General features: G+C 43.2%; 1 protein-coding gene across 2 annotated transcripts in view; it reads left to right on the top strand.

Moving 5' to 3' along the window:
- glis1b (GLIS family zinc finger 1b) overlaps positions 1 to 18,034 on the top strand; it is a 76,159-nt gene that overhangs the window by 47,481 nt on the left and 10,644 nt on the right. For both annotated transcript variants that reach the window (NM_001163804.2, XM_023953837.2), the window contains 3 exons: positions 6,213 to 6,374; positions 7,877 to 7,987; positions 11,387 to 11,504. In NM_001163804.2, coding sequence (NP_001157276.2) covers positions 6,213 to 6,374; positions 7,877 to 7,987; positions 11,387 to 11,504 — 391 coding nt within the window. The remainder of the gene's footprint in view (positions 1 to 6,212; positions 6,375 to 7,876; positions 7,988 to 11,386; positions 11,505 to 18,034) is intronic.

Genomic DNA, 18,034 nt, shown 5'->3' with positions numbered 1-18,034 from the left:
TGTGGAGGGAATTATTGTGTTTCAATCTGAACGCTGACACCTGGTGACCGAACGCCGGTCTACCTGTCAAAGCCACAACTCCACCTGGCAAAAATGAATGTCTGATTTATTGGAACAAACCACGCAACCGGAAGGGCGAGCCTGAAACCGAACAAATCATAAATTCAGCAGCAGACGTTGGGACACGGCGGCATCGCAGTTGCACCATATTTTTTTTAAGGCAGCAAGTATTTTACCCAGAAGGCTTTGTGGTCTGGTGCCAGTCCAACAGTTGCGTAAATGCACTTTCTTCTGCTTAACTTTCCTTGAGTTCCTGCGCTGGTGTTGATCATCATGCCACGTTGACCTATTGTTTAATTTTTCTGGCGTGTTTTCCATCTCAGTGTCAGAACTTCTGGCATCAAGGTATTTGGCTTGGAGGGTCTGTGAGCTTCTGCTGTGTTTATTTGTTGTCATGTAAGAGTTACAGCAGACATTAAACTCCGGCAGCTGTGGCAACGGCTGCTCTCTGTGAATAACCCTTTTAGATTTTCATTCTTATGGATAGGAGAGAAGTTTTTGAGCCCCTGGTAGTCAGAGAGGAAGATTGTCTCTGCCTCATCGTGAAAACGCGGCGCAGACGACATGAGCAGAGATGGAACCAGATGCGGTTCCAGAAACATTTTGCCGTCATTTGACAAAAGAGCAGAAACTCTGAAACACATTTGTGGTGTTGGAAAATGCCTTCTGGTTTTTTGGCTAGAGCCTATGGATCAGTGGTTGACCATTTCTGCTCTCCAGAGTCTAAATACTAAAGCCAATTGCCATTCTTAGATCAGAGTTTGATTTCTAATCTGTCACACCTAAAGATGCCAATTTCCTAATCAAGAAAAGAAAGGAAAAAAACAGAAAAGCATGATGGGATTTGTTTGTCCAAAGTTGTTTCCAGCGGGAATGAGGAGGATGACCAAAGGTCAACCGGGAACCAGTAATCGGTTGCTGCTGCTGCTGCATCCATCGCTCCTCAGTGGTGCCAAAATGAAATGGAGACTTGAGCAGAGTGAAGCTCACAGAAGTACAGGGGCTTATGGGTAGACATGATAAAGGCGGGTGGAGAACTGAGGCAGGTGTGAGTGAAAGGTGCTGAATAGATGGAAGCCTTGGTGTCAGCGCACGCCGTAGCTCATGGCTCCGTCCGACAGGATCCGGCATAGACCGCCAGTAACACAAGTCGAGCTGCCGGCTGGGAACACAGATCATGTTCTGGATTTTGGTTGCGTAACCCCCAGCCAGACCTTTTCAGGGCGGGTTTGGATGCCGTGAATGGGTTTATAATTAATGGCCGTCCGTTTGGAAGCTTTGAATCCCGTTCTCATCAGAAAAGGAGACTTGTGGTCCAGCATGATGAGGATGGACGAAGGATGAGAAGCAGCCGAGAGCGTCAAATGTCTAAAAGTTCCTTTTCTTCATGAGTAAGAGGCCGGAACAGATGTCAGGAGCTGAAGAGCCTTGATTTGGTTTTGATGCTCACAAACGTTCTCAGTTTGGGGCTTAAATAGACGCAGAACATCTGCTTGTAACAGGAGTCTGCTTCATCTCAACATCTGGCTCCTGGTTATGTCACTGAATCTGCAGCTGAAATGAAGACGTTCCTGAGATTCTCTGAAGCCATGGAGGAAAAATAAACCGTTACTCTGCCATTTTACTGGATTCAAGCTGAAACTTAGCACGCATCACTCTCTTACCTAATCTTCACCTGGTTTTCCTTTTCCCTTCATCATGACGGAGCAGTAAACTCCAGTTTGGAGGGAAGTCACATGATCATTGGAGGGAAGGCCTCTGAATCCGAGCAGTTGAAGTGTTTCCATGAAAACTCTCTGGTCACGGTGGCCTGCTCCAGCTTCAGGTCCATCACTGCACTTCCTCCTCAATCTTTTACAAATGAGAGGACCGAAACATCTCTGCCGGCTCATTAAGGGGGGACGCTCCCGTCCACTCATCATAGGAGAGCTTCCTGTTGTGCCGTCGTTTTTAATCTGGGCCCAAAACTGTTCAGGCATGAGGGGCCACATGGCTGTTAAGAACAATCTCTTTGCTCATTTGCATGACTACTTCCTCCGAACAATTTAGCAGCTGAGTTGGTGCATCTAAACGGCACCACCCCCGCCCCGAAAGTGTGTTTTCTGCACAAACCAAGTGTTTGCAGGACAATTAGTGGAAGAAATAATCCCTTTTACGAAGCAGACGTGTTTGTAAAGAAGGAATAATTCCGACAGCAAGCGCAGTGGAAATGATTTGTGTAAACTGAGTGTTGTTTCAGCCAAGCTGCCTTTAATTTTGCAGCATGATGAAGTTCATGAGAAACCTGCCTCTCCTTGGCTGTCTGGTTGAATCATATGGATATAATTTCATCCATTTACGTTTCTGTGCTCTTTGCTGTGGTTGCCACAGGGCATTTGGAAGCGGGTAGATTAAACGCACATGTCCCCCCCCCCTCCCCTCCCAACAGATCCTGAAGTGTTGGTGGTTTTCCTCTTTGGTCAATGCAGAGAAAGACACCGTGATACAGTGATAAATCTTTTTTTTTTTTACCTTGTAATGTTGAACAGCCTGTTCTGAGCACGGTCACTTTGTTTCTCCCTCAGTCATGTCTGTCAGGCTCTACTCGCACTGATTAAAACTATTCAAAGCACAAAAATGCTGCACAGTCTATTTGGTTTGTTGCATGCAAACAGAGGAGGACCCAAAGGAGACCCTGGTTTCTGCAAACACTTCATCTTAAAGTTGTTGGGAAAAGTTACTCCTGTTGGTGATGATCTTAGCGGAGGACCACCGTGAGACATTCACATTCCAGAGATAAAACGTTGCCCACCTTAGTCACATGTACCTGTACAGGGGCGTTGACTCAAATGGTTTGTGTGGGTTTTGGGAAATTCCGGGTCCGTGGAGAGGAGAGCCTGCGTCTTCATGGGAGCGCAGGTGTGTCTTGCAGTTTCCTTGAGGCTTGTAAGACCACCTCAAAGGACATCATGAAAATGGAACGTACCATTGTTGTGTGTGAGGTAAGTCTATTGTAAAGTTATTAGAAGGATAATAGAAGTTACACGCACTTATGACGTACGGATGATGCTGTCGTACGGCGTCCTTACGCCACGCTCTAGTCGTTACTGAGGTGTGAGTACTGGCTCCTTACTGACCGCACTAATGCTGCACGCACGGGGTGTGCACGTTATACATACTGTAAGTGCCCGTAGGACGCTTGTCCTGAGTCTGTTTTCAGACTCTACGTACAAAACGTGCGGCCATTGAAGGTTAAACCGGATTAACTTTGACCAATCAGAGACATGGATTTGGTAATGATGTATGGAGGGCGTCCATTTCAATTCACTAAAATACCAACCATTTGAAAATCAATCATGAAGGAGAAATGAATAAGAAATGTGGTTTGTGTCCAGCTGTAATTCTTTGACACAGAGTCTTTCATTTATCGGAATAGAGCTGAGAAAGAAAAAGCCTGGAGCCTGGTTCACCAGATCTGTACTGCTTTGACATTTCTCACCAACTATGAGTACATGCTAGTACAGTATCGTGTAGCAACAGTCCAGTGTGGACAAAAAAAAGGTTTTTCTCTCTACGGGTTCACTGAGCGGTCGACCACCTTGATATTTCCTGTACAGGTTTAAGCATTTTACACCCGCAGATGGCCCTTATTCACCCATATGGACAGTTTGAACCTCAAGGGCCATCTTAGAAGGAGGGTCTATAAGTCTAAGGCAGGGATGCCCAGTTTAGCTTAGTCTGTTTAGTTTAGCAATCAACTTTTGGATTGACTGCTTTTATGTTTATGTTTTTGTATATTTACCGGTGTGAAGCCCATTGAGACTACTGTGCTGTGATATTGGACTTTATAAATAAAACTGAATTAAATTGAATTGAACTTGAATAAGGTCTGAGGTTTCATGTGACAAGCATTATATCCAGCCATAACGGCTGGTTAAATCCCATCATCCATAGCTCCTGGTAATGCTAGAGGAAGGCTGCAGACTGCGGCCTTTTAGCTCTTTGCAGTCAGACGTCTTTTCCCACAAAGGTTTTCGCCCACCATGATCAGCTGTCTGTCCTAACCCTAACCCCCCCCCCCCTCCAACCACGTCGGGTCCCTGTCGCCTCGTCCTCCCCAGGGCTTCAGAACGCCACTATCCCACCGTAGTATCCTCCGTTCCATTGCAGAATGGGAAAAGGAAAGTCAACAAATTTAAGGCACAATTTCTATGATTAGCAGATTCTAAATGTTTTCTTAGGTAAAAAACACTTTTTTTTCAGCCACATTTTCTCTCCAAACAGTTTATTTTTCACTCAGCTCTTTATGGATGATGCAGGACTGCACGGACACACAGTACATTCCTGTAACACGTCTAATAATTGTTCAAGGTTTGTCATCTTTTCAGCTCCGACTGAAAACATGAATCTGTACCGACTCCTTTAAAAACAAAAAGAATAAAGTGGAATTCTGTTCATTGAGGCCATCAGAGAGGCTGCAAAACATTTTCAGGGATTCGTTTCACTGCAGAAATCATCTAACACCACGTGGACAGTGACGTCTTTTTATTTTCAGTTCCAAACGGATGAGTTTCTTCAGGAACCTTTGGTGAAATGTCACGCCTGCAGATACACTATTTTCTTGGATTCTGCAGTGAAACGTGTGCTGAAGAAAAGAAAGAGGGGAAACAGTCCACAGTCAGGAAACTCACACATTTGTCTTTTTGTTTTCCAATCATCATTGCTCCAGAAAGAGCTGAAAGTTTTAGAGTAGAGACGTCCTCATGCAGTCAGCCTTTCCTGAACTTTCCCGCCTCTTTGTCGCACGATCAATCCCAAACATCTAAACCAAGTCCAGTTTCAGAACCCGACAACACGCTTTTGTAAGAAATAGGTTTTTTTTTTCTTGATGTCAGTGACTGTTTGTTTTTTGTTTGAATTTGAAAGGATGAGGTGTTAATAACTAATGTGATTTGTGATGTGAACAAATATCCAAAAGCAAAATAGAAAGAGGAGAATTTTTAGCTCAGCTTTCCTGAAAGCCTATTTTCTTAGCTGTTACATTGCTTACATTTCTCTGTACATTTCTGATGTTAGAGTAGAAATATTAGTTTAAACAGCATAAAGAAAAAAAGGAAACAATTATTCAACCCAAATATTCTGATAAATGTTTAGAAACGAGTGGAAACAAGTGAAAACAAATCTTTACAAATATGTAATAATTCAAAATGGCTCATGGTGAAAGGATAGATTTGTTTCTGATCAACTCCCATCAGCCTTCAGACCGCCATAACTGAGCAGATTAAGACGGACTTCCTGAGCCATACAAACCCAGAGCGCCACGGGGTCACCTGAAGCAGCTCCACCATGATGGGCTTCACTTTCACCTTCATTAAATGGAGTCTGGGTGAACACCAGGCCCTGCTGGTTCTGAGTGAGGGAATGAAGGAGACCACGGCTGTTCTGAGTCCAACTTCTATTCTGAAATTAGCAAACACAATTTTAACACTGAAACGTAATTTCACAGATCCGCTCTGACATTTGAGGTGAAACCATTTGGCTTTAACCCGTTTTCCGTTCGAGCCTGGGACTCCCTCCACAGCACTGCTGCTCTGTCCTTCAGGGGCTTCTTCTGCTCAGAGGAGCAGACACGCGAGAAGCTTCATGAATGATTCACCTGTTAACAAATCTGTGGAGCTCATTGGCTGAGTGGCTGGGATCAGGTGAGCTAAGCTCCTCAGATATGAGCTTGCTTACAGTCACTGTCACCTGTCAGTCTAACGCTCAATACGCGCCACCCCACTTATCTCACGCTATGCATTACAGCCCATTAACCCTCGCTCTCAGCGAGCACGCTCCAGTTTCCCCTGCAATTAAGATGACAGCGTGGAGCCACAGGTGAGCCGTCCAGCTCGCTGAGCTTTTTTCAGCAAAGCCTTTCAGAGCGCAACTCTGAGCCGTGGAAAAAGGCTTTTGTCAGCGCGCCCCTCCTCCTCAGAAGTGGGCAGGTCGTGGTGTGGAGTGATCGCCATCTTTACCAGTGGTTAAAGGCCTGAAGGAAATGGATGGAGAACATATTCCAGAGTCGCAGAACACACCTGAACCCACCGCACACTCATTCTGTTTGTATCTATGCCCGCTTGAAGCTGTTCATTCTGCCAGAATGCTGTAAAGCCTCTTCTCCACCCCCACAGTTTGAGGGCTGCAACAAAGCCTTTTCCCGCCTGGAGAACCTGAAGATACACCTGAGGAGCCACACGGGAGAGAAGCCGTACCTGTGTCAGCATCCCGGCTGCCAGAAAGCGTTCAGCAACTCCAGCGACCGAGCGAAGCATCAGCGGACTCACCTGGACACGGTCAGGAACCTCTCTGCTCTTTCCAGGGGGGGTCAGGCCGCTTGACGCTCACTTGGGTGTTGATGCACATTAGACATTTCACTGGGATGTCACAAAGTCATAGTTGGGCTGATGTCTCACCTAATGACAGCAGCAGGTATAAGCTCCCCCCCCTCTGACCCTGCAGGTACAAACAAAGGCTGGATAAACAGTTTCAGAGTAAGACATGAATATTCCCACCGCGTTCATGAGTTAAAACAGTTTGCCTTCTTGTAAAGTGAACTCTCCTCCAAGCTACCTGTTTCCATATCCCGACAGCTTTACTTGTCGTCCAGTGAGCCGTGAGGCATTCAGGCTCCTGCAGGAACCATTCAAAGAGCCTTTAAGCATCAACGCAGCTTAAAACTGAAAAGTTTGTTTATAAACCCCCCCAAACAAATACTACTTACTTTTTAATACTTTAGGTCTTTGAATAAACCAAGTCAGTTTGCTTTAAGTCAGCATTTGATTTGAAGAAATAATTAGAAATGTTTTTTACCTCAATCTTTGCCCCCCTAAAATCTGATAAAAAAGCAGCTAAATCTAAACAGGATTGTCTAAACTGTAAATTTCTTCTATCCACCCATTTAAATAAATGAAACAGACAGCTGTGGAGCTCATGTCATGGATTTTTGCAATGTTTCCCTCCTTATTTGGGCTTTACTTTCCATCACCCACATTTTTCACTCAATTATTTTTTTTTTATCGTGTTTGTTTTGTTGAAATAGCAAATTTCTGAGCAAATGAATGCATAGTGCAAAGGCAAGAAAATCTGCTGCGGAAATGTCTTTCCTGTTCAGGTGAATCAATGAGAAACACCTGTACCTGCAGGACAGAAGGGGTTAGGCTTTCTGCCTGGAAAATTCTCAGGTTTTATGGATGGGGACACAAATGAAGCTATTTTTTTTTGTCAGCTTTTCTTCAGAACAGCTTTCATGTTGCAACAATTGTGTTGCAACTTCTTCATGAGGCGTTCGTGTCTCTTAAAAAAGTAACGGAAAGAGTTTTGTTGTGTAATTTATTTGTTTTGCTGCTTGTTTGTGTCAGAACAAAGTCACACATATTAGACAACAGACTGACAACTGAACTCTTTTTCATAACTCTTCTGTCTTTATTTTGTTTTTGACTAAAGTTCATTTTTTTAAATTAAAATTCATGTTATTTATTTAAGTTCAATGTTTCCTCTTCAAAATTGCATTATTGATTGAGCTTTAATAACATCCAAAGTAGTAGAAATATGTGTTTTCTGCTGAATTGTTCTCTGGCTCATCAATTCTTTTTTTCCTCTTTTCCTCCTGTCAGTTTCAGCTGAAAGGTAGGACTTGAACTTTGCTTTTCCTTTAACACGTTTCAGATTCTCCACTCTGTAATCGGGCGCCATGCCTTGTCATTTCTGTTTCAGTCGTTCCTCTGCATCTCTGCTCCAGTTCCAGTAAATGCATTCCCCCTTAAAAGCTGAGCTGAAACCTGTCCTGTCCTTACAGAAACCATATGCCTGTCAGATCTCTGGCTGCACAAAGCGCTACACGGATCCCAGTTCCCTTCGCAAACACGTCAAGATCCACTCGGCGAAGGAGCAGCAGGTGCACAGGAAGGTGAGAGGAGCGCGGCGTGGAAGAGGCAGAAACGTCCTCAGATTTTCTCTGTCTTTTAAGAAATAAATATAAAGCTCTGATTATTAAGACTATTTTTAACAGTTTGACTTCATGCATTTTGTTTTTTAGACTTTTGTTCAGTTTTTTGTACGTTTTTTCCTATGATTTCAAAGCTCTAACTTTGAGGAAATGTTTGGAAAAAGTGAGAAACTGAGCTGAGGTAAGTCTCCAGCTGTGTCCAAATTGGGGGCAGTGGTGGGGGAGTCTAACCTCTCAATGACTATACAGCGCGGGACTCTCCAGTGCCCCAGATTAAAATGATACTGCTTTATTGTTAAAGAGCAAATATAATGCTACCTCTATGTCGGAGTAATAAGGATGAAATCTAGTACGATTTATGAAGGAAAAATGTACTGACTTTTTTTTCTGATGACAAATCATTCAAACGCAATGCATTGTGGTCTATATTCACCAATCTAGAATGCATCAATGCACACTGGTTTTTCGCAGAGACTTCCAGGACACTGGTTTTCAAATCCAATTCAATCCAATCCAATCCATCTTTGGTTTTTATCACTGACTGTGTCTGAGAATTGGACTGAGTGCCCCCCCCCCTGCAGGAAGTACCTGCTAGCTCCCATAGACTTCTATAGAGAAATAAACAGCTGTTACTCATTTTGTTGGTCAGAATAAACATTCTGGATCTGATACATCTTTTTTCTGTAGTTCAAGTTATTCAAGTTATAAACTGACCAATCAGATGCCTCAGTAAAAGTAGGAGGAGCCTGTCTGCCCCCACGTCCAACATACAAAACGTTTCAAGTGGTAGGGGTGTGGCCTTCCAACAAGCTCACTCCTGACTGGTCACAGTGGTTGCCATGGAAACAATTACTCCTGCCAATAAGCGGCGTCCGTATCACAAAAAAATGGCGACCAAATTGGCTTCATTTGGTTGGAGCTGGAAGGAAACCATTTTGTATGGATGGCATCAGTCCAGTTTCTTGATACAGTTGATTGGTTTTCACTGTGATAAAGAACCGGTTTGATCTGAGTGGAGGGTTCTTGGACCTTTGATTGTAAGTTTGAATAAAGTCAGAGGAGCTACCACACACGTGATAAAGTCTGGTAGTTTTTAAAACACTTTTAAAGTTATTGAAGAGACAAACAAATTGGAAAAGGTTTTTATAGTTTAGGCTATTTCGCCTTAAGTCAAACCAAAAGTAAAATTAATGTAGCTGAAGACACTCAGAATCTTTTCATCAGGCGTCCTGAAATCCCTAACTTGAAGCTGACTGTTGAAGTGGGCGGGGCCTCATCGTTTTGAGTTCTGGGGGCGGTGTTTGGGAGTATCTTTGACAATCATTTCTCCAGGAACCTATTTGAGCACATTTCATCATCCACATGGTGAAAAGGCCTTTCTCTCTGACTGAAAGGGGTAAAAACCGCAGAGAAAGGGCTCATTGTTGTGGAAAGAGCTGGATAGTAGCAGGCTGGATGATGTGTTCCTTTGCTGTGCATGCTAAAGGGAAACACATGTTTGCTTGTAGCTTTGTTAATAGGCTGCAGCGCAGAATGCCGCAGCAGCCAGATGTTATGGACAAATGTCAAAGAAACACTCTCGCTCCACTCGGAGAGTTGGCCCAGAGAAGAAACCTGTTAGGAGTGTCGCTGTGGAGAAAACAGAACCCTAAGCCCGAGTGATGAATGCTCTGCAGTGTTCTCCTCAGGAGGACACGTTCACTTACCTTCACTCTGTATACAATACCTGCTAATCAAAGCAAACAGCTGGAAAGCTGCTAAACTGCAAGTCCAGTCAAAAGCTTTGTGAGTTCAGTGGTACATGAACTGGAGATCGAATTATCCCTCAGCTCGGCTTATGGCTGCAGACGCTCTCTGAGTGGATGTGTCCATCAAGTTTTGGTGGAACGTTCTCACTCACAGACCAACGGCTGAAGTCAGAGAGCAGCGGTCGCCCCACTGCTGTCGGAGGCTGGATTTACAGGAGAACAGAACTCATCCTGTATTTGACACATCAGATGTTTCAAGCACCAAACTCTGATGTCAAATGATTTAAAGCACCAGAGAACAGCAGTCTAATGACAGAATGAGATCAAAAAATGAAGGAAGTTTGCAGTTTTTTGGTTCACATTTTAAACATTAATCAGCATTTTCTTTTACTCATTTAAGATCCAAACATTTCCAAAGCTTTGTTTCATAAACAGAAAAACATCTCTACAATAGTTCTGTACATAACTGTGGATGATTCAAACATAAAAATACCTCCGTTTCTCTGTTCATGTATAAAAAACTCTGCACTCTGGTGGGCAAACGACGTTTATATGCACAAAACATGTTTACATGCACAATGTCCACAAGTTTGAATGTTTTTGAAGTTCTGCATTTGCTGGTTTATGAAAACCAACTCTATTTGTGAATCTCATTGCTATTTTTTAAGTTTAATTATCGGATCAATACAGGGGCGGAGCTACAGCCCCCCCTAGCAAGAAGCCCCCCCGATTTTCGAGTTAATATGTGTTATTTTATATATTTCCCCCAATTTTACTACAATACTGAAAGTATGGAGGAATTAATGCAGAATATGGAATATGAAGGCACTCTTTACTCTGTTCTTTTTGTTTGGTTTACACCTACAGCTGTAGAAAAACTCAACATGAGGTTTTCTACAAAGTCAATAACGATTCCTAGGGACTTTGTTTCATATACGAGTTTGATTTCTATCCCATCAGAATTAATTTCTATAGGAATAAATCTTCTTTTCGATAAAAACGTAACTTTTTCCAACAATTTTTTTATCATGTTAACGGACGATACCTCCTCTCTGTCTCTGACACGTTAGATTTCATATTTATGAAGTGAAAGTATTTTCAGTGTATTTTTTCTATTATTTTTCTTCTCTGTAAACTTCCCTGATCTGCATCTGCTGCTGCAGTGATCCATTATGTCCACGTTCACATGAAGCCCAGCTGACGGCATCCTCAGGTCCCACAGGAGGAGCAGAACCCGGGAGAAGGAATCACAAACCCCTTTTTCAGTGCTGGAGAAAACAGAAAGACATGGTTCTGATTAGAAGCATCTTCATCGCTTTGACGGACGGCTTTTTTAATGACTTCAAATGGACGTCAAATCTAACCCACAAATTCAGGCTTTTCGGTTGGAAACTAACGTTTTCTCCTGGAAACGAGGCAGAAATACAAATTATTTCAGTGTTGTTTTCTAGTTTAGTCCAATTGTTTCCAATAAAACTGAGTTGTTGCATTTTAGAACAAAATTCTAAATATTTCACGAGTGGCCAAAGATGTAACTGAATCATTTCCATCTGAATGTGTGATTTTTTATGTGTTAAGTTTTGTGGGGTTTTTTTGTGGTTTCACCTCACAGCTGCGGCCATGCCCCCACCTGGAGCAGGACGTCCTGAGCAACTGCCTGTCCATGCAGCAGCTCCAGAGCTCCGCCTCCTCGCAGCCCCCTCCTGCGCTGGCAGCAGACATCTACGCAGGTGCTCGCAACATTTGTGTTTTTACAAACCAGGCGGAGGAGAGTGAAGCTCTTGAAGCTGAAACGTGAAATCGGAGTCCTTTGTGCTGTAAATGAGAATGCTGGAGCGTCTGCATCTTCTTCCAGAACCAGAGACTCAGGAACATCTATACGTGATTCAAAACAATCATTTCAGTCAGACAACTCATGCAGTAAAGAAGATGTATTTCCATATTTCTTTTAGCTTGGCATAAGGCTCCGTTCAGATACATAAAACAAAGATCTCCATGGAAAACTTTGGGTATTAAACTACCACTAACGGAGCTCACAGGTGGAAGCCGGGGGGGAGGGTGGGGTGACGAACGCAGAGCTCGCGGAAGTGGAAGAATAGGGATTGGACCGCACACCTGGAACTTAAGTAGGACGCTGAAAAGGTGAGTTAATTAGACTGAACCGCCCGTGGGAAGGAGTAACCAGGTAAACGCACTGCTTAAGTTGCCTGCCTGAAATACTCCCAGGGTTGTTCATTTCTGCAAACTAAACCTTAGCAGATATCAGAGATTTGAGCTGGAAGTCTTTCAGGAAGTTCACTGGCTATAAAACCAAAGACTGTGGAAAGCAGAAGGCATGGATCCACAGCTGTAAAGATAAAGGAGAAAGTAGGTTTTATTGTTAACTTTGTGCAGAACCTGATGTGATGGGAATCGCCAATGACCCGCTGCTTCTGATAGTTGATAGTTGCTGTTGAGCATCAGATGCTTTGAGAAAAAAAATCCTGAACAAAAAAGTGAAAACTTTAAGTTCTGTGCAAGATTTTTCAGTCATTAGAGCCCCGCGCCCTTGAAAATTGTGTTTTTAACATGTTCTTTTTGATGGTGGAGGACCTGTATGAAGAAAATTCAGCTTAAAATTGCATTTTGGAGTATTTCTTGATTCAGGTTGTTGACTGTACAGCTGGATAGCTCTGAAATTTTTGTTGAACCTTTAATGTTAGGGTTTGAGGGGCTGTAAGCTAGCAGGAGAACATGTAAACAAATGTGTGAAGGGAAGTGGGGCGGGGTGGCTCCGTGCAAACAGTCCCACCCACAACTCAGAGGTGAATTTCTGATCAACTCCAGCCGCTCTGCAGAAATTATGTTCTAGAAAATGACACAGGGTTTTTGGATGTTGGCTGAAAACGGCATCATCATCATTTTCAACGCTTTGAAAACAGATCAAGATGATCGGAGTGGAACTTTTAAGGTGCAGAACATCCTCCATCCTGTGTCCAAAAAGGCTTTAGTGTCTTGCCTCCGTTCGGTGATTTCAATGTAAACATTTTCATTCATAAATTTACATTTTTATGGAAAAAGCCAGCAGATTAGCGACGGGTCACCTGTAAAAGGAGCCGAGCCCTCCATGCCTCTCCATCCTCCATCAGAGCTCTGCACTTCCTCTCATCCTCTGTCGCTCCTGTCATCTCTCAGACGTCTCTTTTCTCTTCCATAGTCATAAATAGTTGTGGATTTCCCCGGAGGTTTGCGTTCATGGCACAAAACGCTGCTGAATGACGCCGAGGTTTCTACACTGTGAAGCTGAAATTTAATATCCAACGATAATTTCTCCTCTGCAGCCCTAATGACTTGCTCGGGGGCTGAATGCAACATGACTGACAGCAATGGGGGCTGAAACAGTCGAACCGTTTCAAATGCGGGCACAAAATTCTGACCATGTCTGAAAATATTGAGAGTATTTGTTCCAAAACATAGAAGCGGGCAGTGAGAAGAGTCCAACTGCCAGAAATCACAGCAGCTGGCAGAGCCATCACGGATTCCTTGGTGGTAATCGACGGCCGCGAGAACATTCCTGCAGATCCACTGTGGCGATCCTGTGAAAAGCGTGCCCGCAGTGCCTTTGGGCAAATAGGAATATCACACACTGCTCAGCTTAGCTTTAACTGCCTGTTCACATTTTTATGAGCGGCTTAGCCGCTGGAGTGTGTTTGGTTTTGAAGGAGGACGGGTTACAACATCTTGCTTTTGTTGGCTTTGTAAGGGAACCACACTGCTTGTCAGAATAATGCTGCAAAAATCTTAATCTTTCACTCAAAGACGTTAAAGTGATCAAACAGATCCCTGCAGCTCCTGTTTGAGGATCCGTCCATCCGAGCCCACAGTCAGCGCTCAGCTTCTCACAGGGAGCCTGTTGGATTCTAACAGCTGGACTTTTCTTCTGCTTTAGTTTGGAGCTCCCAGCCAAAGTAACCAGAACCGTCCCTGAAGATGTTGCAGCCTGGATGGAATTCCGAGTTTCAATTTCCACACGTTTTTCTGGATGAATGGGATGCAGGTTTTTGGGCAGGAATCCCACCTTTAGCAGTTGTGGAGTGAGTCATGTTTCCAGTCAGAGCCTGTTTTCCTGTTTATAGGCCTGTTCTTATTCACACGTCTGCAGTGGAGCTTACAGGAACCTGCGTTTTATGGAGCATCATTAGTGTCTCCTGATCAAGCGGCGGAAGGACTCTTCAGAGTTTCAACTCAAACGTTTAACACTCTCCTGCTGCGACACTGACTAATGCCGCTTACCCATAAGACCTCTCTGGCCTCACTTATGGTATTTGTGCCGTACTTTTTATCAAACCCTCAAGACTCAGTTCCAACAGAACCGATTTGGACTGGACTTTACCGTGACCAGAATCCAGACCACTGATTGGCTAAAGAATATAATCATAAACAGGTTTGTTGGTTTTTAATCCGATGAACGACAACTTTGAGAACGGGAACACAGCCTGCCGGGGTCTTCTGCTGCTCTTCGTCTATAAAGACTTTCATATCTACTTTAGACACGGAGTTTAAGAGTCTCATTGATGTCTTATCTGGGTTTTAGCAGGGTCTCATCGATGTCTCATTAGTGTTTACTAGGCTCTTATTCATGTTTTATCATGTCTCCTGGGGGTCTCAGTGGGGTTTGTGTGTGCTTTAACAGTTTGATTTCCCTGAAAGCTGGAAAACTGGCCTGGCCTGACCTGAACTGACCTGGCAGTTTTCCATTGTGATGAGACACATCAAAAATGGGAACACTTGTCTCTTCAGGAAGATATTCTGGGGAGTTTTTGCCCACTTCAAGAGCGGCCTTGGTGAGGCGGTGGGGCGGTTGACCCCAGATCGTAATATTGCAGGTTCGATTCCCGACTTGCACGCTCATGTGTCAAAGTGACCTTGGGCAGGACGCTGAACCCCACCTTGTCTCTGGTGGAAGGTTGGCCCCACCCTTTACTGTGAATGTGTGTGTGAATTGGTGAATGGGTTGTGACTGTAAAGCGCTTTGGGCCTTCGAGAAAGTGCCATATAAGTATACACCATTTACCAACCAAAAAGCCAAAACACTGACCCTTTTTGCTTTTCCTATTCATTTCCCCATTTCTACAGCAAACCCGCCTACTTTCAGACTAGATTTTAAGGTCATGTAAGCTCAGCTGAGAGGCGTGTGACAGGGCTGCAGAGTGAGACTGCATAATGGAAAAACGCCAAAAAAGACCTCTCCTAACCTTAGATTTTATCTACACTTAAGATCCACCATAAATATTCTGAAAAAAATCCCCCACACAGTGAAAATCGCAGCATCAGATTCGGCCCCCCCAGCATGTACCTGGTGTCATAATGAGGCCAATGGCAGCCATTATTTGTCCACTGTTTGGCTGCAGATGTTGGGGCTAAAGGGGAAAACGTTTAAAGTCTGTGATTGATGATTTGGGGATAATGAATCGAGCTTGTAACTGTTTCAGTGTGCCGTCCGATCAGGCCCCCGGATGCTTCCTCTTCACAGCAGCTGGGCATGGAAACGGCAAAACCAGGAGTAACATCTTCCTTTCATCTCCTTCTCCTTCTCCTTCTTCTCCGCTTCTCTGCTGCTTCTTCTGGAGAAGCTGAGAAAAAGATCAGGAGAACAAACAAATAATTTCACAGTGATTCAGAAAAGCCCGTAAGGGGATTCTGACTCTGCAGAGTTTGTTGCTGAGCAAACATCTGGATCCAGATTTTCAAAGTTGATTGAATTTTACTGCAAAGTTAGAAGTCCAAATAACCCTCCAACCATTAGCAGAGACATGGATATGGCTGTGAAACTGAGCAAAGCAAAAAAAAGCCAACATTTTTACAGATCTTCTCACTTTCATCCTAAAATTTGAAGTTTTTACATTTTTCAGTTTCTGGCTAAACCAAGAATTTGAAAAGAGAACAAATAAAAAAGACATTTATACTTTTGCATAGGTTTATGTATTTTTATTATATTTAATACATATTTTTAACAAAGGGAATATAAAAAAATGTTTTTTTAAAAAGGATCTTTCAAATAAAACAGGTTTCATAAACAGAATATAAGTATTATTTATTAATAATAACTTATCAAGCTCATGTGAAATTTGTTTTTAGTTATATATATTTTACTGTTAATGCTATTTCTGTCCCACAGCCGCTCTGATCTGACAGGATCAGGTTGTTTTCACAATTCTTTCTTAATGCATCTTTTAGTAAAAATTGTAGGTAATTGTCAAGCTAAACTAAACTGACTAAGTTGAACTGGACATCCCTGCCCTTAGACCCTCCTTCTTGGTAAGGAAAAACTCCTAAAAAAAAAAGAAGAAGAAGAAAACTCAGGGTTTTACACATGAAGGAGGGATCCTCTCCCAGGACGGACAGGCGATGATTTAGCTTATCAAACTCTACAACTACATGTTCAGATAATGTAGCAGATGGGCTTCATCCAGATTGAACTGGGGGACGGCTGGGGGTGCAAGAAAAACCAGAGGCTAGTTCCATGGCCAGGTACAGGAGCAAGTACAGAGTACAGACAAACCAAATAGAATCTGGAATCACTCCCCAGGAGGGGAGTGGGAAAGAGGGACAATACATGAATTGCACTGCACCAAACAGAGGCACGGAGAACTAAAGGATAAATGGATGATAGGGGAGACTTTCCCCAGCTTCTATCTTCTAGCAGCCTACTAACAACTAATTGTTATTGTTATTGAAATGTAATTAAAACATTTTAATAAGTTTAAAATAATCTCTGATTACTAGCTAGCCTGGCAATAAGCCTGTCCAAAGAGGAATGTTTTGAGCCTAACTTTGAATGTAGAAACTGTGTCGGCCTCTCTTACATGAGCTGGGAGTTTATTCCATAAAACAGGGGCTTGGTGGCTAAACGCTCTACCTCCAACTGTACTTTACTAATTCTAGGAACCACAAGCAGTCCTGCATTTTGCGAGCGAAGTGTTCTCATTGGATGGTAAAGGACTATGAGATCTTTAATATAGGACGGGCCAGTCCATGTAAGGCCTTCTAGGTTAGCAGGAGGGTCTTGAACTTGATTCTGGAATCAACTGGGAGCCAATGGAGCGAAACTAACACAGGAGTGATGTGATCTCTTCTGTTAGTTCCTGCTAACAATCTAGCTGCTGCGTTCTGAACAAGCTGGAGAATTTTTACAGAACTTTTAGGACACGCTGCTAAGAAAAAGTTAGCAGCGTCCTGTCAGGATGTGACAAACGCATGGATGAGTTTTTCAGCATTTCTGATCTTAGCTATTTTGCGCAGGTGAAAAAATGCAGTTTTACAAGCCTGTGATATGTAAGTCTGAAATGATAAATCCTGGTCAAATAAACCCCCAAGGTTTCTAACTGTGGGATTGGGGGCTATACTTACGCCATTCAGGAAGACTATCATCAGATAGGGCAGACAGAGCATCTCTGAGGTTTATGGGACCTAGTAAAATGACCTCAGTTTTTTCTGGGTTTAGGAGGAGGTTATTAATTGTCATCCAGGTCTTGATGTCTCTGATGTGGGCATGAAGTTTGTCTATATGGTCATTCTGGTCAGTTTTAATGGATACATACAACTGCGTATCATCGGCATAACAGTGAAAATTAATGCTGTGTTTCCTGATTATGTTTTGTTTAACAAAAGGGCAGCATGTAAAGTATAAACAAGATGTGTCCTGAAACTGAGCCATGTGGGACTCCATAGTTAACTGGAGTGCACTGAGAGGAATGTCCATTTACATTAACGACTGGTACCTAATGGATTAATAGGATTCAAACCACTGGAGGGCAGATCCTCTGATCCCTATGTCATGCTCTAACCTTTGGAGTAAAATACTGTGGTTGATAGTGTCAAAGGCTGCACTGAGGTCTAACAGGACCAGAATAGAAAGTAGTCCCTTTTCTGAGGCCAATAAGAAGTAATTAGAGACTCTAACTAGTGCAGTTTCCGTGCTGTGGTGGGGTCTAAACCCCGACTGAAAGTCTTCAAAGTGGCTGTTGTCCTCTAGGTGGCGGTAAAGCTGCTTAACTACAACTCTTTCTAGGATTTTTGTAATAAAGGGGAGGTTTGATATTGGTCTATAGTTGGCCAAGATGCTAGGATCCAAACTGGGCTTTTTCAGAAAAAGTTTAACAACTACCAGTACATGTTTAAAAGATTGTGGCACAACCTGTTTCTATAGAGGTATTTATTTTAGTTCATGTGGATTCCTTAATTAGAGGGAAGGTTTCTTTAAAAAGAGCTGCCACTTTGA

Source organism: Oryzias latipes, chromosome 4 (genome assembly GCF_053564925.1).
Source record: "Oryzias latipes strain Hd-rR chromosome 4, Olatipes_Hd-rR_3.1".
Taxonomy (NCBI): Eukaryota; Metazoa; Chordata; class Actinopteri; order Beloniformes; family Adrianichthyidae; genus Oryzias; species Oryzias latipes.
The sequence above is the reverse complement of the archived record's forward strand: the minus strand, read 5'-3'. Positions and strand labels throughout refer to the sequence as shown.